Raw genomic sequence first — 14,124 nt, forward strand, 5'->3', positions numbered from 1 at the left:
AATCCATTTTCCATCAGTTGAGAGAGAACTGCTCCTGTTGCGTAATCGGAAGCATCGGTCTCTATTTTCTTTTTCTTCTCAACATCTGGCATGACTAAGACGGGAGCTTCTGTGAAACGTTTCTTCAGTTCATCAAAAGCTTTCTGTTGTTTTTCCGTCCAGTCCCATTTGACATCTATTTCTTAGCAGATCATTCATTGGTCTGGCTATCTCCGAGAACCCAAGTATGAATCTTCGATAGAAGTTGGCAAAGCCCATGAATGCTTGTATATCTTTTACGCATTTGGGAACAGGCCATTTCAATACTCCTTCTACTTTCACAGGGTCCATCGACACATTGCCTTCCTCCACGATCAACCCGAGGAACTCGACTTTAGACTGTTCGAAGCTACATTTCTCAGGCTTCAAGAACAGGTCATTCTCCTTCAACCGTTTCAGGACTTCTCGTACCACCTTTCGGTGCTGCTCCCTATTTCCATTCGTAAAGACCATTATATCATCAATGTAGACGACTACTGTTTTGCCATCTATCAGGTCTCTCAGAATTTCATTCATCATAGTTTGGAAGGTTGCAGGCGAGTTCGTGAGTCCAAAATACATCACGGTCGGTTCATGGTGACCAAACGGCGTTTTGAAGGCCGCCTTCCACTCATCTCCTTCTTTCATGCGAATATTGTTGTACCCCCATCGTACATCCATCTTAGAGTACATCGTGGCACCGGTTAAAGCATCAATCAAATCTTGAGATCTCGGTAGCGGATACTGCATTTTTCACCGTCTTCTCATTGAGCTTTCTATAGTCCATCACCGGTCTTAACTTGCCATCTTTTTTGGCCACAAAGAAGAAAGGTGCTGCTACTGGAGATTGTGAATTTCTGATACGTCCCAGTGCAGTCTCGGTTTTCAACCATTCCTTCAGTGTATCCATCTCTTTAGGTGACAACGGATAGGGTTTCGCATTTGGCGGAAGATCGCCCTCATCTTTAAGATCTATCGCATGATCCCACTTCTTTCTTTCAGGGAAGCGCTTAGATTCTTCTTCTGAGAAAACTCCCAGGTAATCATGAAGCCAGTCAGGTACCATTTCTTCTACCGACTGCTTCTTCTTAGTAGCTTCTTCTGCTACCTTCTGCTCCGTGGCGACCGAGGCTTTATATCGAATCCATAATCTTTCAGGACTCTCTTCATCTTCTATTTCCTCCATGGTCATTCTCTTAACTGCCACGTCTTCTTCTTCATCTTGATCTGCCATCACAGGCAACAAGCCGGGTACGTCATCGACTTCTTCCGACTTTTTCTTCTTCTCAGCCCTGTTTCGGAGTCTTTTCTCCTTCTTAGTTTCACATTTCACCAGGCACCGTGAAAGCGAAAACTTCCCTGCATTCCAATCAATCTCAGGGTTGTGGAATCTCAACCAATCGATCCCAATGATCACATCATCGCTTCCTAGATCTGTAACCATGAATGCTACTTTTTCTTCTTCATGGTTGCCTACTTTAAGACCTAGTTCGGCGAAATGAGTCATCGATCCCGAGGCGTTAAGAGATCCATCGATGTTTTTAACCTGGATCGGACGCAGCAATTTTCTACAACGAATTCTGTTCTCCTTGACAAATTGTTCGTTGATAAAGAGTGTAGATGCTCCACAATCTACAAGAGCTTTCAAATCTGCAGATTTATTCTTTCCTTTCAGCGTAATGGGAAGATAGAAGTGTTCTGATTTTGTTTTTAGGTTCACTTCTTCTACATCCGCAAAGTTCGCAAGGATCGAGTATCTACTGCCCGACTTGTCTGTCTCTTGTTCCTCTAAGATTTTATTTCTTCGAGAAGCTTCCCATTCTTTAAACCATTTAGGCGGTTCTGATGCCTTTTTAGCAAGTGCATCTGCCTTGGCTTTTATCTTAGCCAGCATCTCTTTGCCTTCTGGTGATATGGTCCAATTCTTGAACCATTTGGGAATCTCTGATTCTTTCTTCTTTGCTTCTCTCTGAGCTAAGAAATCCTGGAACCAATTAGGAGGTGTGGAGCTATCTGAGGAGGGAGGGGAATTCGGAGTTCTGCAGTTTCGTGCAATGTGATTTGGCTTTCCACATTTGTAACAATTGAACGGCTGTTTAGGCCCATTCATAGCCTCATCAAGTGCGTGAAACTCATGCAAGGAATAGGTTTTCTTAGTCATTGTACCAGTTGTATTCTGGAACCCGCTTTACTAATGACGTAAGAAGTTTGAAGGGCGAGTCGTAACGGCCCTTCCGGAAAAGGAATAATGAAGTGGTGGACGAGTCGTAACGGTCCACCCGAAAAGGAATAATGATTAAGGGGGAGGGAGAAAGGAGTACGTAAATGGAAAAACTGAAGCGGTCCCCGATACTAATCGGATCTACCACGTACTTCAGGGTCAAAGGGTTCTTTATTCAACCCTACTGACACTTCCCTATCTACTAACTAAAAGAAGTGTACGTAAACTACACCTTTGTTAAGTGAGAAAAACGCGGTGTGCTTCGTGTGTGTTACTTCTCAATCACCGACAAGGGTACGGACCAAGGACAAGTTATCACTCTTCCAGCCGAAGCTTACAAGTGCGAGTCTCACTTGGACACCGTATCTAAATCCTCTTGGTAATGATGGTAAGACTATCCGCAGATGCGACAGTTCTACTAAACTCAACGGAAAGGTACTACGTGCGTACGAAGAAAAGGGTAATCGTAAAAATGAAACTATAGTAACGTGAAGCAGGCAGGGTTTTGGGCCAGCACTTCAAGTTGTAGCGAGACGCCTAATGTCGTCAACACCTCCGTATACTGGCGGCTGCAATGTACGGCAGGGCCTGGTATAGGACTACTAACTACTAAAGGCTATTCGTAGAGAAAACGCTCAAGCGAGCAAAGGAAAGGGTTTCAAGGAAAAGGGTCGTGGTTGTTTAGACCGGGCAATGATAAAACGTATGGTGGGTGTTAGACGTATGTCTCGCGCAGATATGCAGCTGAGAGACACGTGTAACAACGAGTAAAGATGATCGTTTGAATCGTTGGTTAACCTAATGGTCCGCCAAGTATTCAAAGGATATAGTGATGGATGCGAGCGGTATGCAAAGAGTCGGAGTCTCCTATAGTTCAAACCTAATGTCACAACCCAATAATGAATTAACGCTGGGTCGAAGACTAGGACTCAAACAAGGTTATCGGACAAAGAGGATAATGAGCAGGTACGTCTTGGATTGCTACAATGTAGATACAAGAGGTTTGAACTAAGGAACTATCTACCAAGACATGCTAACTATATACAACTATTGAGACGGAGATTGAAACTGAGTTACAACTACTAGCCAATCATAAAAAGAGAAAGGGAATCGTACCATAGAACATCGTGGAATATTACAGAAGCATCACGTGACTGTATCTTTATCTTATCTTATCTTATCTTATCTTATCTTATCGTATCGTATCTAATCTAATCACAATCAAAGAACTCGTCTTCTTCATCAGTCACATCGAAGACACGTGTTGTGGGCGCTAGTGGAATCTCTGAACTGGTAGACGCTTTCGGGGTAGGGTTAGGGTTTGTCTTAGACGCTGTGTATTGGCGCTTAGGAAGATTCAAGAAAGAATAGTGGTTTGTTAAAGGTACTCGTGACACCACCCACTTTCTGTGTGTCTCTAGATACTAAGAATTTTACTCGTTGTTTGCAAGTGACTATTTAAAGTCGTGCACTTCAGTTCACAGTCTCCATCTTAGCATCAGCCAACCTTAGCTGGGGTGTTAACACTTGTGTCGCCTCGTCTTTCCCTTGCTTCTCTCGCTCGCTTGTCTCCGCCTTCACTCATGCGTGCTACCTTTGCATCGCGCACCTTGACCTTCACCTTTTGCACTCGCACGTCATCGCGCATGTTCACCTTCCATACATCGCATCGTATCCGCTTCGCGCGTTACTTAGCCCTAGTACTTCATTAGTTGTTTGGTGTCCCTCTTTTTTACAAAGAGAGGTTTCCTTTACTCAGTTAGCTTAGCACCAACTTTCCCCACAGTTTAGATTCCTCATCCTCAGTGCTAACACCTATAGATACACTCGTGCCGCCGTGCGAAGAAGAAGAAGAATCAGACTTGACTGTCAAGCCTGAAACAGTTCAAGTCCTCAACCTGCCTGTCTCAATACTTAACAGATGTGTAATAGGCACTCTCTCAAGTGTTTACATGCTGCAACCCACATACATCGCACCTGCATCAGTACCCGCACCCACACTCACCCCAATCGCCCCCGTCACCCTGCAAGTCGCAATGACTACGCCTTATCGCATGCCTATTTGTGGCACTGACCGTGCACCAAAATTTGACGGCACCACTGCTAACCTTTTAGATTTTATAGATGCATACTGAAGAACACACCAATCAGGCCGGTCTCACCAGTCTTGATCGCATCAAGCAGATCATCCACTATCTCGTGCCCGCCGACAAAGAACTTTGGGCATGTCTGCCCGAAGCAAAGGTCAGCAACTACGACACATTTATATGCGAAGTAAAGGTAATGTACCCCAGCTGTGAAGGCTGATCGTCGCTACATGGTCAACAACCTGAGCACAGTTGTGCGAAAGTACGCCGTGATGCCAATGCCATCTGTCAACGAGTTGAGCTTGTACTATCGTGATTTCCGCAGGATAATGCAGCCGCTCTTAGACAAGGACAGGGTAGGCTCGGCGGAACATGATCACATATTCTTAGAAGGATTGCCTAGCAATGTGCAGATGCAAACACACACTCGCCTACTAATTAAGTTTCCGGACCATCATCATGAGGACCCTTACCCATGGAAGAATGTCTGTGACACAGCGATATTCTTGTTGCCAGCTACGGCACCTGCTTTGTCCGCACCCATCACCAACGCGCAAGTCGCAGCACCTTTGGCAAGTTTACTCCCCGTGGTTGCATCGACGCCAGCGCAACAGCCCACACAAGGTTTGGTGACCAAGTGCAAATACCAGTGTCTGCGCACTACCCAAGTGTCGGATGGTTGCATGTTCTGCGGCAACCTTGATCATTTCATCACGCATTGTCCGGAATGCGAAAAAATACCTCGACACAGGAAAGTGTAAGTTGGATGAGAACTATAAGCTCATCATGCCTAACGGCAATCGCGTCGTCGGATGTGAACGGTTATTGAAGGATCACATAGATCATATGATCAAAAGCAAGAAGAGCGTGGATGCTAGCAGTGCTCACGTAGGTCTATGGTACCAGCATGCCAGCTGAAGTAGAATGTGTCTTGGATGTTGATCCATCCACGTTCATACATACAAGCATTGAGTCTGAGTCCGATAAGGATGAGGACAAGCGCGAACTCGAGCACGCAACCCAAGCCCTAGTATATGCGAAGGCAAAGGTAGAGAAGAAATGTGAAATGAGAACTAACACAAAGGAAAAGAATGTCCGCTTCGACAGTGTTTCTGTCCCTAGCAAGACGTGATCGCAACCAGGTCTGGCATCACGCCAACCCACAGTTGAGGAGGAAATCATCTCCCTGGCTATTCAAGCAACGTCCAGTAAAGGCAAAGAGGTGGCCAAAATACCCATAGTAGTATTGCCCGGCACCATATGTCCAGATCCCGGTGAGTCAAAAACAATTGTTATTCTTCACCATCTGATTTTGTACAGCCTGCCGCAAAGGGCAGTGGCAAGGCTACTGGTCCAGCCAGCGGACTTCAAGAGGACATCAACACCAACTCCACCTCGCCAGTCTGGTCGCCTGGTTGTGGCAGCTGTGTTCAGCGGGCGCTGATCTGCCGCCAAGGCTACAACACTTACCATGACCCGCTGCCACCGCACCAAGAACAAGTGTGGCGGCAAGGGATCCATCGCTCCAACAAAGAGCAGGAGACCTGCTGCGAGGTCTAAGTCATGCTGCAGGGCATCCACGGTGAATGTTACCATTGTCACTGATGGTAAGTTCTTTTTTCATCTTTTGTGAATCAACTGACTTGTATAGATGAAGCTGGTACCTCAGGCAATGTTGCCGCCACCACCACCGAGCCCACCACCGCCGCCGCCCCTTCCACCACCACCGCTCCTACTGCCGCACATGTTCCTGCGCAAGACAGCCAGACTGTGCTGGCGCTCAAAGAGGAACTGGTGGTGTTGCAAACAATGGTGGTCTCTTTGGTGGAAAGGGTGAGTACTGGCAAGAAGCTGCTTGAGGTGGCCAACCATCGCCTGGCTGAGCAGGAGGTCAATGCCAAGCTGCTTGCTGACCAGGTGGCTGCACTCCAGCAGGAGGTGAATCCCGCTGCTGAGTCCCCAGCAGCAGAGCCTCTGCCTGTTGTCATCAGGACAGATGCTGCAGAGGCACCGGCTGCTGCCACTGCCCAGCCGGAAGATCAGTCGCCAACTGTTGCCATTGCCATGGATGAGGCGCTGGCAAATGTAGATTTCCACAGTGAGGCACCGCCACAAGACGCTGGTGCTGGACATGAATGATTGTTGGTAGCATGGACTAAATTTTTCTGTTTTGGTATGGACTAATTACTGTATTTGTAGGATATGTAGTTGTAAAAATAAATAGTCACCTTGTAGTTCGCCAATATCATGTTGTTTATTCAAGTTCATTGTAAGACATTTACTCAATACACCATTTGCCCTGCTGGTTGTTGCAGTAGCATTTCAGCATTAGTGCCGAGGTTGTATAGCATTCTGTAGCGATGTTCAGATGACCGCCACTTCGGCGGGCAATGCACGTGATTGTCATCCTGTGCCGGTATGCACCACCATGTATGGTAAGCACTATTGCGGTGTTCATATTGTACGGCATGGTTAATTGCCATCCTGCTTTGGCATTCAGAAAACAATGCATGCGGGGGAACAAGATGTCCGGTGTGATGGTGGCAAAATTGAGTAGAATGTACACTACAAATCTGTCTGGCGTGACTGGCAGTACATTTGCTGAAGGGTATGCTATTGGCATTACATTTGCTGAAGGCTATGTTGTATTAATGTGAGCATAGGCGGTAAATTCTCCCTATAAATGCCAGAGGAATACCATTAGGCAAGGATATTCGGCAGGATACAATGCCCAATGTCAATGTACCACAACCGGTGGATTCCTGATATCATTTGCCAAACCTATTTGTTCGGGATACAGCCGCTGATGCTGATAAATGTCACCGGTACTCATTGCTAATATTCACCCGTCCAGCCCACGTCCTTGTAGATACTTGCTGGGGAGAAAATGTCCTGTCCCCAACCCATTTTCCGGTATTAATTTCCTAGCATCCACTCACCGATCCAACCATGGGCCCACCCAGGATTGGTGACATGACTTTGGTGGGCCCACCCTTCAATACAGTCAACTATTAATTCTTACACCCATAGGCCCACTCCTAAAGATAGAGGCTAATCTAATATGGGCCCAGCCCTAACAGGTGGGTACAACACATCTATGGGCCCACCAATGGACTTGGGTGACATTCTAAAGTGGGCCCACAGTGGGTTGGCCCTATACGTAGGGGGCATTGTCAACCTGGGCTGTCCCATAGTATAGGGTGAATCCACTGAAGGGGCTCGTATGGTACAAATCTATGATGTTGGCCTAGTACCCCCACCAAGAGAAAATTGGTGAATTGCGCAAATGCCCCTTATTACAGACCCCTCCCCCTCCCTATGTCGGCCAGTGCCCCCGCCAAGAAAAATTGATGATGATTGGAATGCTGTACAGTACGAATCTATAATGATGGTCCAATACCCCCACCAAGAATGATCGGAATGCTGTATGGTACGAATCTATGATATTGGTCCAGTACCCCCACCAAGAAAAAATAGATGAATTGCGTGTTGGTCCAGTACCTCCACCAAGAAAAAATTGATGAATTGCGCAAATGTCCCTTATTACAGACCCCTCCCCCCTTCCTATGTTGGTCAGTACCCTTGCCAAGGAAAATCAATGATGATTGGAATGATGTACAGTACAAATCTATGATGATGGTCCAGTACCCCCACCAAGAATGATCGGAATGCTGTACAGTACGAATCCATGATGTCGGTCCAGTCCCCCTGCCAAGAAAAAATAGATGATGACCGGAATACTGTATGGTATGAATCCATGATGTCGTACACTGGACCTTTTTCCTCCAGATGACGCAGATGTTGACAAGTTCATCTGCACAAGACCTAAGGTGGAAAGACATTACTGGATCTGCGACTGTGAAGTAATTAGATACAGTTCATAATATTTGCACACTGACACACCTGCTTTATTCAAGGCAGTTTGGGTACTGTCCCACTCCGCTAACATCCATTCTTGAAGGACGGCCCTCTCCTGCATCAGTTGAACCTCCTCCTCATTGCACCGGTCAACTTCAAGTTGCAACCAGATATCATTCCTGACCTTGTCATCCAGCCCAACATCTTGCCAGATGTCGTCATCAATGTCGAGCTGAAAGATGCCATCACGCGGGATGATATGAGGGGGAACAGCAGAAGGAGGTGCTCGCCGCTGTTGAATAAGAGACCGTATTTGTGAACACAGACCATTGTAGGTAGTGATTAATTTGAGGATGCCAGGCTCTCAGGCGTTTGATTGAGTGTTGTGTATTTGCATGAAGTTTATGCTCAGCTGGAAAATTATGAGATGTATCAGTGTAATAAAACTATCAACACACCATTGACTGTGGCTCTGTACAATCTCTCAAGTCTCTCCAATTCAAACTTTTGCTGATGAAGGCGATCACGTATGTGAGTTTTGATTGTGCAAGCATTCAAGCGAACTGTAAGGTATATATCCTTCTTCATCTTCTCCAAGTTGACTTTGTCTTCCATTCCAAGTGCCGCTCAACGACGTTGGAGAATGTCAGTGGTTTTTTTATACCGAGACCGAGCATCTACCGGCTGCAGATTGACTTCCCCAATGTTAGGGACACAGACAGCATGGAGTTGCATCTCAAGTTCACGTATGGAGGCCTCCTGAGTTTGTAGTGTCTTCTCTAGTGCTAGGATAATGGTGATCACCTCCGCTGCCTTATTTCTAGATTGTCCTACATGACGTTCAGTTAAGCAGTAGGCACACTTAGATATTTACATACGTGGTGTGGGTCGCATCTGGTGATCAACCTGGGCCTTCCCCTCTACATGGAGCATATTCTCATCCAACTCCAACTCATGTAAATGGTCCAGCACATCATTCTTCTTTGATTGACAGTGGATCCAATGCCAATGGAGCCAGTGTCCAAATCCTTGCAACAATTTCGAGTCCAAGTGGCAAATTTGAGTATCGAGGACGAATAGTTGCTGATTAGACTTCGCCAAAGAGTGAGATTGATAGACTGATTAGAAAAGAGCATAGGTACCCCTGAAACATGCAGGGAAGGGATGAGAGGCTTGAGGAAACTCCATAATTGTTCGCATCCGTCACCATCAGACAAGCCAAATCCCTCTTGCTTCCTAGGGTGGTAGACGATCTGACACGGCCACTGGTGACCATACGCATGGAACACAGCAACAGCAAATGTGATGCAAGATAGAGTAGAATCCTCCAAGAAATTCCACTTACAACAGCTCCGTTCAAGCTGGCATCCGATGTCATACAAAAGCCCAATGGTCATCTGAGTAGGTATGTGTTTGAACAACTGGTCCAAGAGAGCAAGCACATAATGTTGCTTTTCTCCCGCAGACGTCAGGTTCGCAATCCATAGGACACAGTCATGTCTACAAACCAGTGCCATGAGGCCAGTATCGGTAAAGAAATGAGTACTTGCCTTCTCCCGCTTTTCGTCTGCAGCAATGAAGGAGTCGCCACATCCGTTCAAGACAGATACTGGTATGCGCATGCCCTCCTCATAGCTATCTTCATCAGGTTCCGCCCTCGAGGTCCTTGTTTGCTGTCTGTCTCCGTGACACCTTTCAACAAAATCTTCCATTGCTTTTACATTGTCCATCGGTAGAAAGAAGGATGGTGTCGGGTTAGGAGGATCACTGCCAGTAGCACCACGAGGATTTGCAGAGCGTTTCTGTGAGCACGTGTCAATGCAAACGATAACATCTGGCCTACAAATGATTAATCGATGTGGTAGCATAGTAAGAAATAACGTACATAGGAAGGGAATCTCTTGTTCCATTTCGCCAATTGTTTCCTCCAAAACAGAGTGGGCACCGTGAGCAGAGATAATCACTAGGTTGGTCCACGGGAGCGCCATCTTTCCAGGAACGAACAATGAGCATAGAGATGTGGTCCTGAGCCAATACAGTCAAGACCTGGTACCAGTGGAATGCATTGCTGAAGCGACACTGTAAGCTATTCTGTAGGAAGGTTAAGCATGGATATGCAACGATGAGATCAGAATTTTTTTACCTTCAGCCTCAACTTATATTTCATTCCATCCAGAAAGGTCTCCAGCGCATCACACCACGCTGTTTGGTTGGGGGACCGATGAAGAAAACGAAGGTGGACGAACTCGAGAAGTTGTAAGTCGACTGCCAGGGAGGGTGCCACAGGCGTACATGGAAAAAATCTGCAATGAAGAAGCTGAAGTGGGGCAGGCAAACAAGGGCAGGCAATGATGGTGATTTCCTCGAAAGCTGTAGTGTACATCAGATTAAAGTTAGAAGAGAAAAATATTATAACATACCGTCAAAAAACACGCATGCAACTTTGATGCTATGAGTTCTGCCCCCAGTTCCATACTCTCCATCAGTCCAATGACGTATTGCTGGCATGTTGGTGTGATGTAGCGATACAGTCTCTTGAATGTATGATAGATAGGGCACTATCATGCACGGAATTACATCTTCAGACCATCTGCGCCATTGATTAGCCCTTTTCTGGGAGCTGGTGAGACGACGGGACCAGTGTCATTAGAAAAATGTATTGAGTCACTGAAGGGAAACACAGGTCCATCATCCATCTGTCTGGGTTCCGTGCTACATATGGATGACAAATGATGTAGCCTTTGCTGTGCTAGACGTTGTTGTCCTGGCAGAACTAAGATGGGTGGTGTGCCAGGAAGATAGAGGTCGAGTTTCGTTGTCTCACGGGGACGTTTCCATCTATTGAGCATCCGAGGTTCACAAATGCTAGTAGTCAGCTGATGTATTGACGGAGGTGATAAATGGTGGGCTGTTGCCTTACAACGTCGAGGGTTTGGATGGTGGACTGCCATTGCGTAATACCTCAAGACTTGAAGTCAACAAGGCAGGAAACTGTGACATGAAGTCAACCAGGGAAACTCAGCCCACAGACACGCAGTCTGGGGAAGTTTGATTACAGTGACTAGTGGTGGTGGAGGTTGATGGACGAAGTAAGATCGCTAGTGAAAAATCAAAACAATCACATTGGGCTGAGGAATCATGTAACTTATGTGCGGTAGTGCAAATCATTTGTTATTTGAATCCTCCTGTGGTTATACCAAGTTGTTCCAGAAGAAAGCATGAGCCTTGTTGTCATAGCATAGAACACAAAGTGAACTCACCGCCCCACCATCATGATGAGTCTCTGGTTCAATGTCTGAAACATGCACACAGTGAATATGTATCTTGATCTCACGTGAAGCCATAAGTCCAAAAACAAGAAAATAAATCATACAGAACATAATGCCAGAGTAAGATCGTAGTCCGCTGATGGTAATGATACACAGCCGCATAATGGAATGCACTACTAGAAGGAACACAACAGCATCAATTTCATTGTAAGGTAATGAGAACGAACAACAGAAAATACGCCAGGACAACTATGGAATTATGATTGCATGGGAAGCGAATGGGGTATGATGGAAGGCCTGCCGAAATGATCAAAAAATGTCTGGATGTAAAATGCCGTGGCCACACCCTTGACTTCCCAAGACTTTGTATCTGTGAAGTTGTCTGATGTCAGCAGGGTCATAAGAAGAGGTGGCACGCCATCCCAATCGCAAAGCAGTCAGCGAAAATTCTCCACGTAAGGAAGCTGCTTCTTGGTGGCCATAAGACCCTTTCTGTCAGGAGCTTTCTCCTGATGAGACTGTGGCTGGGCAGAAGGCACACTACCAAGGAAGTCATGCCAGAGTTGAGGAGTGGGATAAGTGCATGGAGGATTGTGGTCGACTCGGCCTACCCACAGCGCACGAGATGCAAGCCAATTGGCAAGATGTGTCTGCAAACGTTTAGGCAGTTTGGGGGCGATAAGAAGAGCAGGCTCAGGGAATCTATACCTGTGATCAATAATGTAGGGCGTGTGAATGCGTGACTGGTCCTTAATTTCAATTTTCATCACTGCTTCCCAATGCAGGTTCAGTGGCGGAAGGTAAGGAGTTTCAGGGTCTCGCCACTTGTCCCTGGATTTGCCTGACTGAGCAGGATGTGCAGGGCGAGCTTCAATGGAGTCTAAAATGGTGAGTATCCAACATGCACAAAAGAAAGAGGTGCTTACATGGCTGGTGCTTTGGCTTACTCTTCTGTTGAGATGGCACCTTGCCATGACTAGATCCTTTAGGATCGGAATTCGAGCTGGACAATGGTTGAGGGTCAGCTGCCTTGGGGTCTAGGTGTGTTGTACCTGCATATAGGTGGCGAACGTGCACATGATGACTATGACCACCAGGACCGCGGTATATCACTTTGAATGGGCGAACTTTACTGCCCTCCGCATACATGCCAATGATGATGTGATCCGGATGGGTAAGTAAAACTGGTTGGACAACCTTCATGTTCGGGGGAATGTACGCGCTTGTGCGAACATACCAAACAGGGACACCAGCGCAGAATAACTTCTCGCAGAGGTCGCTACTCTGCACAAAAGCGCCCATCCAATCGCCCCGGACAGCATGACGAAGGCCTGAAGTCGTGAGAGGTTGATCTATAAGTACCCAGTTGATGTAAGAGTAAATATTGAGAAAGAGACGCTGAGCATCCGTGACGAAAATGAGAAGATCACAAAATGTGAGGGGATGTGACTTCAAGCATGCGACAACGTGTTGGAGGGACAAAAGGCGGCCATATATGACTTGGCCTCTGTCTGGCTGAGTCTGTCTATACTCATGGAGTCGTTGTTCCGCCAGCTTGATGAGGGATTGCAAGCCTTCGACCTTATCCAATGCCAGTGTGCCCACAGGAAACAAATTCCCAGGAATGGACTTAAGATCATTCTGGGTAGGGGTGAACCAGGCCCAATGAAGTGGGTGAGGAGACGGAAAAGCCTCCTTTCAAGGTATGCAAGCGGCATGGCAAAATGATTTGTCGTAAGCCTGAGGCCATTGGAAACAATTGATAATGCCAAAGCGACCATCTGCGTGGGCTTGTAGGATTTCTTCGTCGAAGTGATGGAATTCCGGAACAAAGTGCATGTTGGGAGTCGTGATGACAAGATTGACCTGCATGGCAATGGTGCGAGCGTCGAAAGATTGTAACCAAGCTGTTCGAAACTTTGGCGTCAGCACATGAAAAACAGATGGAGAAACACATACTGTCTGAGAGGGCGGTATCCGCTTTGAATAGTGTCAGGGCGTTGGGCATGATGTGTACTACAAGTCTTTACTGTGCAACGCAACGAACAAGCGAAAAAGTAGACATACCTTGTGTCAGTTGCAGAGTATAATCGTGGGAGTTTGAGTCACTGAACAGGAAGAGAGCAATGACGCCAGGATAAGGATGTGAGAGGAAATCAGTAAAAAGTAAATGAAAGACAAGTGAATACCTCACCGGCTGTGAGATGCTCAATGAAAATGTCAAAGAAACTTGAAGGACAAGCAGTGCAGATAAGATCCAGTTGCAAAGCACTCCCGCAGAGGATCTTCAACCCTACTGGTGCAACAGCAGGTGAGCAGCCAGGGCGATCCTCCAGACACGTAGTCTAGGAGTATTAGACCAGCGACGCGCAGTCAACTGATCAATTAAAATGAACGGCACAAAGCCAGTTTGGATGGATACAGGCCGGAGTCAAGGGATATCCTGGGGGGACAATAGAAACACGGGGATGAGTGAAAAGAGAGGATCAGCGACAGTAGTTAGTAGTAAAAGAGAAATATCATCAAGTGGGAAAATCCCAAATGAAGTTCTGACTAAATGTGAGTTACAAGTTCAATTGTGGGAAAGTCCCATACCTTTGCACTTACTCAATCTCCCTTGTCCCTTGTCTCCATTGTCCATTGTCTCCATTGTCCATCATCCATCATCGTC

General features: G+C 46.5%; 2 protein-coding genes across 2 annotated transcripts; both read right to left on the reverse strand.

The window, feature by feature from the left end:
- Nucleotides 1-7,954: 7,954 nt before the first annotated feature.
- On the reverse strand, nt 7,955-11,184 carry EDB93DRAFT_1237960 (uncharacterized protein; the record flags this gene model as incomplete). Its single annotated transcript, XM_041451487.1, has 10 exons — nt 7,955-8,151; nt 8,230-8,547; nt 8,643-8,810; nt 8,901-9,014; nt 9,063-9,276; nt 9,327-10,023; nt 10,070-10,275; nt 10,328-10,554; nt 10,605-10,804; nt 11,105-11,184. 10 exons carry the CDS (start codon nt 11,182-11,184, stop codon nt 7,955-7,957), a joined length of 2,421 nt encoding a protein of 806 aa, XP_041312453.1.
- A 1,436-nt stretch (nt 11,185-12,620) lies between these two features.
- Nucleotides 12,621-12,893, reverse strand: EDB93DRAFT_1042960 (uncharacterized protein; the record flags this gene model as incomplete). The annotated part of the gene is made up of 1 exon (XM_041444586.1): nt 12,621-12,893. A coding segment is annotated over one exon (273 nt), but the record flags the coding sequence as incomplete, so codon positions are not given.
- Nucleotides 12,894-14,124: the final 1,231 nt, after the last annotated feature.

The sequence above is a fragment of the Suillus bovinus genome (genome assembly GCF_016758785.1).
Source record: "Suillus bovinus strain UH-Sbo-P2 chromosome Unknown EDB93scaffold_4, whole genome shotgun sequence".
Taxonomy (NCBI): domain Eukaryota; kingdom Fungi; phylum Basidiomycota; class Agaricomycetes; order Boletales; family Suillaceae; genus Suillus; species Suillus bovinus.